Consider the following 15,164-nt stretch of genomic DNA (forward strand, 5'->3'; position numbering starts at 1 on the left):
CTGTTCCAAATGAAATACAACGGCTATATTTCAACGATAAAAAAAATTGTTCCTAAAGCCAAGTAAGATGGGATTAATTGAGAGGTGCTACAAAAAAAAAGAGGATAGCAGCTGGAGCGGGCCGAGGGAGGAGGAGGTGGCGGTAAGTAGTTAGATTATTAATATTTTTTTTTATTAAAATTAATTCTTGGAGAAAAGTACTAATAATTTTATTTGTTTTGCAGGAGACGTTCCAGAAGCTATCAAAGGATCATCAACCTCAGCCTACGACCAAGGACCATGATGCCCCTGCCAATTCAGAGACTTCAGTAGCAATGACAGAGCAGCAGATATGGCTGGCTGTAGTCGGGGGCAAGAACAAGGACCGAGTATTCGGCCTTGGTATTGTCACCCCCATTGATACCGCCACCGCCACCGCCAAACCTGGCCATGGAGGACCGCCTCAGTTGCTTCAAAACGATGATGACCATGATGGGAGAGATGTGGGTCTTCTCCTCGACCGCAACACCGCCTCCGACAAATCCACGTCCTCAAACCAGGACGATATGGTCCTCGCTGACGATGAGGGGTTAGATTAGGTCTTAGATTTTTTTTTTTCATATTTGTAATTAGATAATTTTTCATATTAACATAATATTTTTTCTTAATTATTCATGTTTCATAATGTTTATTACATTTCATTATATTATATTTATTCAATTAATTAAATTTATAAATATAATTAATTAAAAATTGATTAAATTAATTTAAATATTTATTTATTCAAATTTATTAAATATATTTTTAAAGTATAAATTATAAATAAATTATAAAACTATAAAGAAATTGTAAAAAAATTAGGAACAATTTTAGTAATGGTATGAAAATGTTAAATATTTAAATAAATGACCATTCCAAATACCGTTACTAAAACAGTTCTAAACACTTGTTCCTAAATTGCACTAATCGTTCCAAATACCATTGCTATTTCAGTTTCACATACGTGTTCCAAACTAAGAAAGACGGTTTCTATATTTATCACCAATACAAGTAAAAATAGTTTCAAAATTCAGGCACGAGTATTATAAAGATTATTCCAAAAGTTTCCCAACAAAAACAATGTAGCCGTTGCAAATTCCTCGAAAACTGTTCCAATTCACTAAATATATATATTGACAAATTCAATATTAGGAATTATTTATATAGAGTGTTACAGTTCCCGTCCCAAATAGGAACGATTTTGCCTGAACCCTTCCTAAGTTTTTCGAACCATTCCAAAATCATTCCAAAATTCGTTCTAAATAAGTTGGGTATCCTCTAAACCATTTCAAATACCAAAAAAAGAAAAAATCGTTCCCAAACCCTCACCAAATCTCGCCTTTTTTGTAGTACATAATTAACAAAGGCGTTAGCATTTTCTATTAATTATTGGACGAAAAATGTACGTGGGGCTAGCATTTAGAAAATTTTCAATTTATAGAATATAATTTGAAAAATCTGAAAAAAAAAAAAAGATTTTGGTCCCTATACTTAATCAGTTATTTAATTTTGGTCCCTAAACTTTCAGACTTGATAAGATTAGTTCCCAAATTGACATTTTTTTAACAGTTTTGGTCCCTACAGTTAGATTTGGCATTAGAATTGACAGAAATATGTCATGTAATGTGCACGTGAGGCAAAAATGATATGGAAAAATAGGAAGAATTATAATTTTGGTCCCTAAACTCAATCACTTATTCAGTTTTGGTTCTCAAATTATCGGGTTTGACAATAGTAGTCCACAATCTAATCATTTTTTAACAACTTGTGCTTTATTCTCTCATTTTTTTTCAAGTTCCATTCTTTCCCAAAGGACCCTTAGCTTGATTTCCTCAAAATTCACTAATAACTTTTTGTTATTCACTAAATTAAACTAATTTTCCTTATTTTTCTTCAAAACTCATTTGAAATTTTTAAGTTTTTAGGCCCAAATCCCCAAAGTGTAAAAACCATCAAACTGTAATCATGATTTGGACAAACATGAATTTTTCTACCTCAATTGCGAGGAGTTCATGATGTTAAAAATGAATGTTAAAATCCACAATTGCAAAAGAATAAAGACTAGGCTTTTGAGGAATTTAAGAATGGGGAATTTTCTTTTCCCATTTATCTCTCAAGTACACCTTCAAACTTGAAAAAAAAAAGAGTAAAAATTTATGTTTCTATTCAATTTCATGAAGCATCCAAGCTTGAAAGTGGAAAAAAAGAGGGTTTTTTTCCCCTCCAATGCTGACTCCGTCAATTCTAACGGAAAATCTAATGGCAAGGATCAAAATTATAAAAAAAAAAGTGTCAATTTGAGGATTAATATTGTCAAACTAAAAAAATTGAAGATCAAAACTGAATAAATGATTAAATATAGAAACCAAAATAATAATTCTCCCTAATAAATCAAATTAAATTAACAAAAAAACCCCATCATATAAGCCCAAAAATATAATTTTTCCAATTCTGACATGAAGTGGTTGGAGTGGAGGAGGAATTCCAATTTCTTGTTTTGGGTATCTTATAAAAGTTGAAGTGAGTAATCCCTGAAAGAATATTAATTTGATTAGTTTATAGGTTGAGATAACAAAGTCATAGTAAACCAATATCATTTGTTATACTCAAACAAAATAAATACGAAAATTTAAGTTTTTTTTTTTTATCATAACTAATTAATATTTATTATAATTTTTTACTACAATTAATATTTTGACTTCACTTGCAGACAACAACAACTACTAATCATTGTATAATCGTAATTAATTAATATTCACTATGAATTTTTAACTTTTAATCATAAAAATTAAGAAGTCATAATTATTCTTGTGACAATCACTAATATACACAAACCTTGTGAACCAAAAAAAGAAAAAAAAACACTACAATACAAGAGGAAATTATATACTAAGCCATAATAGTAATCTCATGATTTATATATATATATATATATATATAAATATATATTACAACTTGTATCCTCGACGGAGGACATTTGAAGTACTTATCAGCAGAAAATTATACAGGAAATTTAATAATACTATTTTACATATATAGAAGCAAAATTAAATATAATGCTTATTTTTAATTAAATTGGAGGAGGGATCCTGAAAAACAAACCCTTCCAAAATCCTATGTACCCGCATCATTAATCTTTGATGGTCACACTTGAGATTCATCTTGAAGAAGAGGGACCTTCTGATCAGGAACATCATTCTTGTTGCCACCATCTGATTTTTGCATCGCTTCGTCTTTCATTTGTCCCCACAACACGGTGTAGTACCCCACTCCACACACAAATGCTCCCATCATGCTACACACCAAAATATTGATTCATTAGAAACTACGTCGTATAAATATTTAGAATCATTTACAAAGTCTGATAAAAGTAGATTGAAACGATTAGTAATTTATTAGGAGGCGACTATAAAATACGGTGATACATTAATAATTCATCAGGCTTTGAATAAAATGTATGACTAATTCAGATCACATCTTACGTAATTTTATTCAAATGGGTAAATATTTAAAAAAATATTATTTTATTTTATTTTATATTTTATTCAATCGAGCCCTATCACACGTAGCATTAGGGTGTATTGAAGTGAAAATGTTTACCTTCCATAATGAAAGGTGTCGGGGAAGAGGAGACATCCGAAGGTGCTGGCGTACGCAATTCCGAATGGCTTGAATATGGGCACGAAATAAGGTCCTTTCAATCGCGTGCACCATATCTGAACACTGCTGCGGATCAAACTGCTGAAAATTGCCTGTCATTTTGGAGGTTGCACATGATCACCCTCTTTGATCATCTCACTCAATATTTTCAATTTAAGTTAATTATAATTATTTCGACTTTGGTGAAAAATAAATTTACAAAAAATGTTCTTACTATTTGGAATCATACTTTCGAATTCAATGCAAGAACAGTTGGGGTCGTGAACAAAAATAAAAAATACATTATACGACTTTATCTGGGCCGATTACGGCATTGCAACACGTATCATGCTCATTTTATCGTTTGACTGCAATAAATTCATATTTTAAATTTTAAAGATGGCTGCATAACACATTTGTATTCCTTACATTTCCATCAAAATTGCACATTATTTTGCATTGAAATTCGGACCAATGACCTTTTATTTGGTCTGACTCTAGAATTATGTTGAACGATTTTTTTTATTTAAAAATTTAAACTGTTAGAGAGTAAAATTATCTAATATTAATAGTTGTGGATGTGTAATGGTAGTCTTACTGTTAAAACGATGACGAGGAGTTGGAAGTCAAGGTGCAGTGCCCATGCGGAAGGATCCCTCTCCATGAAGAGAGCAACAACAGCTGATTGGAGAGTCCCAAATAAGCTATAAAATGAGATTATTTTCATCACTTGTGGACACATTTTGATAGTTCCCACCTGATCATCACTCAAAACAATTCATAATTCCGTGTTAGCAAAATGCTTAAATTCAAATGATTTTTCAAAAATCAAAAGATAAAATATATAGGGTAATTAAATTATATCGACATGCACCCCTGATTTCAAGTATAGTCACACAAAACACTTTGTGTCCTTTGTAAAATTACAAATTAATACTTCCTTTGAAATTGCTGTTGTAATTACAAGTACACCTCCTATTCAATTATCAAACTTTACACAAATACCACCTCAAGGGTTGTATTTGTAATTTCATAAAGGGCGAGAGAGGTTATATATATAATTAGGCCTAGACTCAGGGGTGTCGATGAAATTTTTTCAAATATATATATATATATATATATGATAATATTAGAATTATAATTAATAAAAATAGGGGGTGGGGGGGTGGATGGACCTGGACAGTGTTCCAGATGGTTAGGGTAAATGAAGAAGCAGCAAAGAGAATGCAGCCAAGAATCCAGTTCTCATGGGTTGAAGTGAAGACGAAAAGGCGTGGAGGTGAAGGGGCTGCCAGTGAGGGAGATGATGATGAGTGGCTTCTGACCGTAGGCCCTTTGTAAAGAGTGATTGAGATTGCTCCCGCCGCCGATATCAACGTACCTATTAATCTTGCCTGGCTACCTGAGCTTTTCCACGCAAACTTCGTACTCCTAAAACACACAAATTTTAAAAAAGAGATGTGAGTTCAAGTTATAGGAATATTTGTATATGTTTATTGGTAAATTTTTTAATTTCATAGAATAGGGTTCAATACTTTAAGTCGTTTGATTTTACGTGATTTTTAAAATGATACTAAAATTAAAAAACTCAACACATTTCGTCCGCTTTTATGAGACTAAATGTGTCGAGTTTTCTCAATTTCAGGATAATTTTTTTAAAATCCTCTAATGTAATGTCAAGTTTTCTCAATTTTAATTAGGATAATTTTGAAAATTCTGTAAATTAAATGACTAAAAGTATTAGATTTCCTATCTTATGAGATTAAAAGTGTAATTTTTCCGTCTATAGATTTAGTAGTTTGCTGTTTTTTTATTTTTTTAACATATATTTTGTTCATACGAACTATTGATTGATTAATTAAGTCTTTCAATTTAAATATTTTAAATGAAGTAATCATTGCATACTGTAAAAAAGAAAAAAAAAAAACAGAAACATAAAAACAATATAAAGTAAAAGAAATTATGTTATGAGAAGGTATTTTATTTTTATTTTTCACACTTATGAGAATATTATATAGATTTTGATTGTCCAGTTAAAAGGGTAGTTCAATTATTCCTTTATACATCTTATATCAAAACAGTTGAAACCAAGGTGTAATAATTGTAGACATTCCGAGTAATTAATTAAGTGATTGTTGGAACCTTATTTTGTTTCCTACATTTTACATAACTACAGTTTTAAAATAATGATAAATCAGTATTTTTTTTAATCACAATTAAATAAAATAATATTAAAATTTAATTATTTTTACCACAATTAATCGATATTTGTCATGATTTTTAGCTGTGCAAAATATTTGTTATAAATTTTTAGTTATAATTAACTAATATTTTGTTATGAAAATTTTTTTAAACTTGTCTGCAGGACACGACTAATAATTGTTGCACATATAATTATCATAACTATGATAATTAATTATCACAAAATATTTGATTTCGTCATATAAACAACGTACATATTACTTTCCTAATTAGATCTAAGTTTCTTACTATAACAAAAAAATTCTTTATAATACATAAATCAATAATTCAATTTTAAATAAGATCTGAAATCCTACAAAATTCAAGACACCTTTACGTACATACAAATACATATAATTCCTAAAATACGCACCCTATCATTATGATATTGCTACTAGCTATAACTATATATATATATATATATATATTGTAAAAAAAAAGGGATATGATATATTATAACGATTTAGAAAAATATTTTATTGTATTGCGAAATTTAGAGACCCCAAATAATTAATACATCATATTCCTAATTATTATTATTTTTTTCATAGATTTCCATACGCAGACCACAAAATTGTCCCTTCTACTTGTAGATTATGTCACCGTTAATCTTTAATTCAACTTTTTATTTGGCTCATATGAGTTGCTAATTAAAAAAGGTACTTATATCACTAATGTAATATATATATACTAAACATTTTTTTTAATTCTACATCATATTTTGTATTTTATATCACACGACGTAATTACATGTACATCATCTATATTTAGTATTGAACTTTATATGTATATTTAAAAAGAAAATTATTTCCACATATTATACAAATCAAGATGAATTTATAAAATATTAAAATAATAAATATATATATATATAAGAGTAAAATTAATTTAGATTCGATCAAATTCGATTTGAATTAAAATTTTTCTTACAAGAATTATATATGTACCTGAGGATGATTGCAAGAATGAAAGACATAGCAGGAATCTGATTGGCCATCCCACATGCAACTAAGAGGGGGGGGGGGGGGGGACTAACCCTATCAGTCCAAGGAAGAAGACTCGCACGAGAAAAGGCAAGCTCAATTTTGGCGATACTGATCTGAAAATTTCACAAATATATAGATAGTATCAATTGATTAGTAGAGTAGAGAGCTTCAACTGAGTACTGCAACATCATGTGTTAGTGCATGCAAATGCTTAGGAACTTTGTCAAAGTTACTACACGGGAAATTCGATGTCGATCATATCAATATGTATTTATATGAGCTAGCTATAAATTGTTGGATAAATACATGATGATGATATCATGTAATCCAACTATGAATAACTTATAATGGTGTAAACTTACATGGGCGGCATTGCCAGGCCCGTCGCTATCGTATGATCAATGAAGTGAGCAGTGCGACATGTGTGTATTCATGTCCCTAGCTAGCTAGAGAGGTGAGACATATACATATATCTATATATATAGCTATAGATATACCTATCCTTATCAAAAAAGAAGGAATAGGGCAGAAGTATGATTGATCCAAGAGCATTGGTGTAGACAACAAAGACATAAGGGCTCATCCCTTTAGACATGGCGGTGCTAGCCATTATAGTCAATCCTATAATGCAACCCTCCACCACCACCATCGCCGCGCACGGCACCACCTCTCTTAACGCCGCCTTTACTCCACCACCCATCTCTCTCTACCTCTCTCTCTCTCTTGATTGTATGTGTATAATGCATGATCATCAAGTTCCAACAAATTGACCTATTTATTGACGTTCAAATCCTACTGTTTTTCAAATAGGACGAGAGAGAGAGAAGAGAAAAGAAGAGAGGAGGGTAACCCTTCATGGAGACGTGAAGCTACTTTGAGGGGAATTAGCAACTCGTATGACGTCCCATGCATCTCTAGGGAAGCCTATATACATACATCATAATTTATATATATATATATATATATTTCGCCTTTTATGGAAAACCTTGTCCCCATCTGATCGACCGAGTCTGGAATACACATTTTTGGCCATGTTAACAAATTCGGCAATTTTTGTACTCAATTTACAAATTCTTAAAAATACAGAATAAAATTATCAAAATAAATTTGTACAATATTAAAATTGTCATCTTTATTTACAGTACTAAAATTATAATTCTTTTTCAATTCATACACAACTATATTTTTAAAAATAAGTCATATAATAATAATTATTCGTACATTCAGTGCTCGACTCACCGGATGTAGCACGAATCTAATCCATTTTAATTTTTATCCCATACTGTCTAACAATTTAAATACAATAAACTTTGAGCATATTTATTGTATTATGGTCATAACCTGAAATAATTGAATTGAGGGCATTATCTTGGTGGTTGGTATGAATTAAGGGCCTACCATAAATATTAATTAATCCCTTGGGCCCCTCTAATTACGTATAAAACTACCAACTCCCATATCGTTTTGAATTAATGAATGAAGGGTGAGTCGTAATTAGGCAATGGGAATATTTTTCGGGGCATTAATTGGTGGTTTGATTCGCACTTAGGTTAAGTAAACAGCTTCTTAATTTGTAATTAGGGGAATGATTAATTTAGTTCTTGATTGTGTAATCCGGTGTCGTTTTGTGGTGCATCAGCAGAATTAATTCTTGGGATCTTGACGGGGAAGACCTAACAATTCGTCACGTCCTTCCCCATTAATTATACTGTGCGTGTACGTGGAACCTTGTCAACTTTTTTGGTGACGTTAGCCCTTGTCTCCTTGAGTTTTTTCTTTTCTTTTTTTTTTAGAAAATTAGTTGTAATTATATTTTAATTTTTTGTTGTTGATATTAACTACTTTTGTGAATTTGGAGACACGAATATGAATTTATTTTAAAACAAAAATAAATATTAAAAATACAATATGTGATTCTCTAAATTACAAAAAAATTATGTATAATTACACCAAATTTTTTTAAAAAAAACTTATATTGTTTACATTCGATTTATACAAGAGATGATAGAGTGGTGCAGCCCTACATGCACTCGAATGGTCGTGTGAATTTTAAATTTATATCTATTTATTATTTTAACTTATGGATAACTAATTTAAATTATTTTAATCTTTGAATTCTATCACCTGCAGCATAAATTTGGATTTTTGTCAGCCATTGTGAAGGAATTAATTCGGCAAATACTGAAATTAGTTGGAAATCTTTAATTTAATTTAGGGTTAAATACGCTTTGCACTCCTGAATTATGTATTATCTCTTATTTATACCTCTAAAATATAAAAGGTAACAAAAACACCCTTAACAAAATAATTTGACATTTATAAGACAAATTCCACTCTCACTTACCCCTATGCTTTTCTTATTCTACTTCCTAAAATATGTTTTATAAAAATATCTCCCCCAAATTATTTTTAGTGATGTAAAGTTTTACTCACATTTGATTTTAAAATTATATTTTTTTATAAATTATGGAACACAAAAATTATTTATAATAAGCTCAATATACACAAATATATTTTACAAAATAAATAGATTATGTTAAAAAGTACATGTAAATATGTGCCAATACATAATGCGTATAATTCTATAGAAAAAGTATGTTATATAACTTATATATAAATTTTTATTCAACTACATGTCCATAAAATAAAAATATATCATATCAATTACTTAAAAAATATAGAATATTATTCTATATTAATTATATCATGGAATTGCATATTTTACAGTATATATATGCTTGATGTAATATTTTAAATTTATATTGATAATTTATTTTTTAAAAAACTTCAATTATATAACAATACAGGCAAAAATTATGTAAAGCCTTTACTAGTTGTGTAAAAAATATACACATTATAAATTTATGGAGTTTATACAGATTCTATACTCAGTATAAAAATTATAAATTTAAAGTATTATTTATATTAAATAAAAAAATTATAATAATTTAAATTATATTTAGGAGAATGATGGCCATAGAGTTATTTTATTGGTGTAAATAGTAAGGGCATTTTCATTATAAAAAAATTAGTATATATCATAAAAAGTCATTTTATTCCGTTTATAGTTTAGGGGTATAAATACATTTTATGCATAATTAGGGATTCAAAGTGTATTTAACTTTATTTATTTACTAAAAATGAAAAATGTAAGTCCATTCAAAAATGAACTTAATAGTCTGATGGAAAGTTGCAAGTGCTAGGGTTTTAAGGCAATTATGACCTATATGCAAACTTTATGCATTATCGTGAACAAAGTGCGCCTAGTCACTCAGATCTGACATCCCTCTACTATCCATTCTTGGTTTATTCTTGTTCACACAAATTTCCAATTTGTAAAAAAAATTACGAGATTATATACATATATTTATATATATATATATATATATACAAATGAAATTTTATAACTTCAAATAAAAAGTGGTTACAATTTTTGTATACTTAAGTAGATAATCCTTAGATTTTTTGCTTCGAATGTCGATTTAATAACTGGCTTGAAGTTTGTTCTTGAATCGGATGCATAATCTTCTCCGATTATCAGAACTTGAAGATTGAGGCCAAAAAAGTCGCAGAACCTTCGCGGTAGTAGAATTTCATTGTGCCAGGAAATTTTTGGACTTCAATCTTTTGATTTGTTGTATATGTGTAGTCTTGTATTGTAATGAATTGTTGAGTGATGAAGTAGCCTAGATCATGCATACACTCCCCTAGATCAGCTTAATTAAGAGAATATATTTGCATAAAGACCACATGTAATTGCTTCTGGATACCATGAAAATAGAAAAGAAAAGAATAATTAAAGTATGAGGAGCCATATTTACTTAATTACTTTATATTTGGAAGGATGAGAAATCTAACTTAGATCAGGTTTGATTAGATATGAATTAATTACAGTAAATTTTTTTCCCGAAAAGAAATTACAAAGTATAATAACCAAAGTAGCATAAGGCTAAAAAGTTTGAACAATAGAAAGACTCGCCAACAAAGAAAACGAAAAGCAAAAAGAGTCCTAAATCATGAGCCACGAACCCAAACATGCAGCATTTGAAAATTTGAGACACTAACGACGGAGCATCCATCCCGATCCCCTCAAACATACATCTATTGCGATTATGCCACAATGACAGTACAAGGTAAGGAACGAGGTGCTCCGAATGTGTCAATCCCCCATGAGTATGCTGCACCCAATCCTCCACCCCCATGCTACACCCAACGCCAAGGAATGCCAGAGAACGCCCACACCAATCTCACCAACAATCAACCAAGATATGCTCCAAGCTATCTTTCGTTTCACCACAGACCGCACAAACACCATCCACCTCCACCTGCCTATGCTCCAAGCTATTGATACCCCGACACAATCTTTGAGAAAATGTAACACATTAAAGTATTTTGTTCTTGTTTGAATTAAATTCTTATGAATAAGTTTTTAAACTCAATTTTTAAATTTTTAACAACTTAAACTTATTTTAATATATTATTAACTTATTTAATTTCTAGTATAAAATGAAGAGAAATGTATCAATAAAAATTCAAAAATATTTGTCACATCAAATAAGGATAAATATTTAAAATTTATTTATTTTTCAATCATACCAAATAATTTAAATAAAAATTACTATTATTTCTCTCTCTCTCTCTCTTTTTTTTTTTTTTCTCATTGAACGAAACGAACCCTAAAATTAAGGCATTTTAAACCTAAAATCTGCATTAGTTGACCCTGATTTTATGGATTTACTTAGCATTTTCATTTGGCTAAGGTTCTTCAATAAAAGGGGGAAAAACATATGCGTGTCGTTCTTAATTTCTTACAATTATGTTGGAATACAACTTTTCTTTATATAATTAGATTAGATATTTAGGAGGGGATAATTAATTCAACAATAATATCTGATTACGATTATACTATTTTGACTTTATGTATATTACTTTTACCCTCTTAAAATATAAAAATATCTTTAGAGTATATTTGTCAATAAATTATTCAGAACACTGAATGGTGGGCAAAGTTCAAAGCTTATACATTTTTTTGTAAACTACAACAAGTTCAGACGTAGCTCCCTTCTTTTTGTCTTGGGTGTGAAGCAGTGTCAAACTAAAATGCTCAACAAGCATTAGCTCTCCCTGAAAAGGAGGAGATCCAGCCGCACTTTCCAGTATGACTAGTTGACTACCTTGTTACAAGTTCACTCCAGTCACTAGCCCTGCTTTCGGCATCCCCCACCTTGCGGTTAAGGTATGTTCTTCTCAAATTTGTCATAATTATAAATAATACGTATTTAACCAAAAAAGGAATTGTAAATTACAGTAAGCTCCCCTAAGGTTTGATATTATTATCTAGTAATTAGCTCATTTCGTTAGTGTTCGTTAAATTTTCATCCATCTTTTATAGTAAATTTATCAAAATACCATTTGGACTATAAATTATAATTTTATGTATTTTAAAAAAAATTAAAACTTTTTAATTGACTAAGTAGATGATTTCTTTTGTAATTTTTCAAAAATTTTATCCACCTCACCCATTTTTTAATTACTTTAATATAATTTTTCTCTTTTTTTTTTTTTGAAAAAAAAAAAACAAGGACAAAGCTGACAATTCCAAGTCTCCATTTGAAGATTACAAAAATATTGAAATTTTTTTTAAAACAACAAGGTATTTATAATTATATCAAAAATCAGATCCTCTTAATTTACCCAAAAAGAGAATGAATCTTACCTCCTACATTTCTGTCCCCAGATATTGAACCACGCAGAAAATCTCACCAGAGTCCCTTCCCCTTTGCTCAATCAACATTGAAAGAAATGAAGGAGAAGAGTATAACATCTTCATAGAACAGAAGAGAGCCTAAAATGAAGAAGAATAAGAAGCCTTTCTACTACTTGAAATTATGCATTAACCACTCCATCCTCAGTGTTGTTCTGCAACAGAGGCGTCGTCTTGCCGTTTGATTCCAAGATTTCCGCCCCGCCATCTTCAACCGTCTTTGCTTCTTTAGCTTTTCCCCACATCACAGAGTAAAAGCCGACCACGACAATAATTGATCCGAGCACACTGTCAAAGATTAAGATTAACGGTTAACTGCATGCGGTTCTTGACAGAATGATGATTATCAGTACTTGGACTTCCTTTACTATTGGAATGAAGAACATAGGAAGTATCTGTACTCATGGAGATACCTTCCGAGATAGAGTGGTTCGCCCAAGATGACGGTACCCATTGCATTCGCAACGATGACTCCTAGAGGATGGAAAACGGATGCAAACAGAGGCCCCCTTTTCCTCACACACCACATTGAAATGGATACTTGGAAAGCATTGCCAAAAATAGCCTGCATGTTTGTTCACAAGATACAGCAAAAACGCACGTAAAAACTTTGCACTCATTTTTACAAGACAGTAGTGTTAAGATCAATAACAATAGAGACAAGTTGAAACGTTTAACGTCTTAGTCGTCTGCATAGAATTTGACCCCTCAGCTGATTATGGACTAACAAGGAGTATACGGTGTCTCAGTCAGTATAGAAGGATTACCGAGTATATAACAGGAATCAACCTCATCTTCGGTCTCAGGCTCCAGGAGCTGAGGTCTTTTTCCACAACCAAAGAGACTGATGCAGATGCAATGGCAATGAAGCAGCTATAGAAAAACATTAGAACCAGCTCCACAGGGCATTTCTTGAGAACTAATGCCTGCAAAACATTAACCAATAACACTAGATTTTTCACAATAAACACTTTTTTCACCTTACTAACTAAACAAACACTCAATCCAACCCTTCACCTGTGCTATGATAAAAAATGCCGACACCAACGAGTCGATTACAAGAAGAAATCCCCCCAAAATCCATGCCGACGAACTGGTGATTGTGTGAAAAGTTGCATTTGAATGAGATGAAGGTCCCAAAATTGAAGGGCCTTGATAGAGAGTTGCAACGACAGCACCGGTTATCGATACCACTGTTCCAACAGACTTAGCCAAGGTAGTTTTACTTCTGCAGTTGAACTTTTCCAGCCTAAATATAAGTAATCAGTAGAGAGTCAGCTGCTGCTGCTTATGATGATGATGATTATTGTTTCATTGTGCAAAACATGGAGAGGAGATGACAATCAACCTGAAAATGACGGCCAGGACGAAGGTGAAACCTGGGATGAGATTGAGGATTGAAGTAGAGAGTGATGCAGAGGCAAACTTGATTCCAGTATATCCTATGATCTGCACCAAGAACCTATACCCTTTACATAAATCAGTCACATTTCCTTCCAAATCATGGTTACGTAATCAGAAAACATCAAGATCATGGCCCAATAACTGGAAAACTCATAGTTAAATTAGCTACTTAGAACAGAGAAAATCAAGATTCGTACCCGATAACGCCAAGCAAGAAAAACCCACATAGGAAAGTGAAGAACAATGGGGGACGAATGGATCTACATGTAGTAGAGCAAGAATTAGCAGAGATTAGAAGTAATGAATGAAAGTGGGGGGAGAAGTTTTACCTGTATATGAATATGGAGAATGGAAGAAGAACGAGAGAACCGAGTCCATTTGAATAGGAGATGAATGTTAAGGTAGTCATGCCGTTAGACATGGCTACTTTCCCTGCTATCATTAAGCCCACCTGCGCAAACTGCACTATCACCATTAACACATATGGAACTGCCTTCTCCATCCCCATCTCTCTCTCTCTCTCTCTCTCTCTCTTCCTCTCTGTCACACACACACCCTTGGGGGGGGGGGGGGTTGGTTTCTTGGGATACAAATATTGAAGGTGTTTCACATGGTTTAGTCATTAGTGAATAAAGATTTTAGTTTTCTGAGAAATCCAAGAATTCAGCTGTTGTTGTATGGACAGAATCATTTTGATAGCTACCTACGTAATTAGATCTTTCAACTCCCAGATTTGATTATGTATACCTTGTACCATGTTTCTCGTCATCTCACAAATGTATCTACTGTCCATATGGCATCATTCAATTTTCGAGTGTAAATATAATTTATTATGTCGTTTGATCATTCTTTGATACAAGTTGTAAGGTATAACTCTTAATCCTACGTTGATTATTTTTTATCTAAATATTTATTATAATTAAATTAAATTACAATCGACTCTTCTTATATTAGTCATAATTATAATTACCCTTTATTATTTGAAAATTATAAATACTACTGAAGTTAATAGTCACTTAATAAATATTTCTTGTGATAGTCCAGTGTAAGAAGTATACATTGAACGTCTATTAATTTTAGAGGTATTTATGATTTTCCCTTTAAGGAAGCAT

The 15,164-nt window shown here is 31.2% G+C and overlaps 2 protein-coding genes across 2 annotated transcripts; both read right to left on the reverse strand.

Moving 5' to 3' along the window:
- Positions 3,102-6,909, reverse strand: LOC105168648 (WAT1-related protein At1g70260-like). The gene is made up of 5 exons (XM_011088780.2): positions 6,846-6,909; positions 4,833-5,088; positions 4,256-4,414; positions 3,619-3,770; positions 3,102-3,313 (listed from the first exon to the last, which is right to left on the reverse strand). Exons 1-5 carry the CDS (start codon positions 6,893-6,895, stop codon positions 3,163-3,165), a joined length of 768 nt encoding a protein of 255 aa, XP_011087082.1. The 5' UTR covers positions 6,896-6,909; the 3' UTR covers positions 3,102-3,162.
- Positions 12,571-14,587, reverse strand: LOC105168230 (WAT1-related protein At3g28050-like). The gene is made up of 7 exons (XM_011088223.2): positions 14,382-14,587; positions 14,250-14,312; positions 13,997-14,110; positions 13,666-13,897; positions 13,416-13,574; positions 13,062-13,213; positions 12,571-12,936 (listed from the first exon to the last, which is right to left on the reverse strand). Exons 1-7 carry the CDS (start codon positions 14,558-14,560, stop codon positions 12,771-12,773), a joined length of 1,065 nt encoding a protein of 354 aa, XP_011086525.1. The 5' UTR covers positions 14,561-14,587; the 3' UTR covers positions 12,571-12,770.

This window comes from Sesamum indicum, linkage group LG8, assembly GCF_000512975.1.
Source record: "Sesamum indicum cultivar Zhongzhi No. 13 linkage group LG8, S_indicum_v1.0, whole genome shotgun sequence".
Classification (NCBI taxonomy): domain Eukaryota; kingdom Viridiplantae; phylum Streptophyta; class Magnoliopsida; order Lamiales; family Pedaliaceae; genus Sesamum; species Sesamum indicum.

What these genes read in the sequence shown, in the direction of transcription:
- LOC105168648 (XM_011088780.2), bottom strand. Translation starts at nt 6,895, where the DNA reads ATGGCCAATCAGATTCCTGCTATGTCTTTCATTCTTGCAATCATCCTC. An exon ending in ATTCTTGCAATCATCCTCAG is followed by an intron (nt 5,089 to 6,845) that starts GTACATATATAA and finishes TGTGTGTTTTAG; the next exon opens with GAGTACGAAGTTTGCGTGGA. An exon ending in TCCTCGTCATCGTTTTAACA is followed by an intron (nt 3,771 to 4,255) that starts GTAAGACTACCA and finishes CCAAAATGACAG; the next exon opens with GCAATTTTCAGCAGTTTGAT.
- LOC105168230 (XM_011088223.2), bottom strand. Translation starts at nt 14,560, where the DNA reads ATGGGGATGGAGAAGGCAGTTCCATATGTGTTAATGGTGATAGTGCAG. An exon ending in TTCTCCATATTCATATACAG is followed by an intron (nt 14,313 to 14,381) that starts GTAAAACTTCTC and finishes TACTACATGTAG; the next exon opens with ATCCATTCGTCCCCCATTGT. An exon ending in CATTTTTTATCATAGCACAG is followed by an intron (nt 13,575 to 13,665) that starts GTGAAGGGTTGG and finishes AATGTTTTGCAG; the next exon opens with GCATTAGTTCTCAAGAAATG.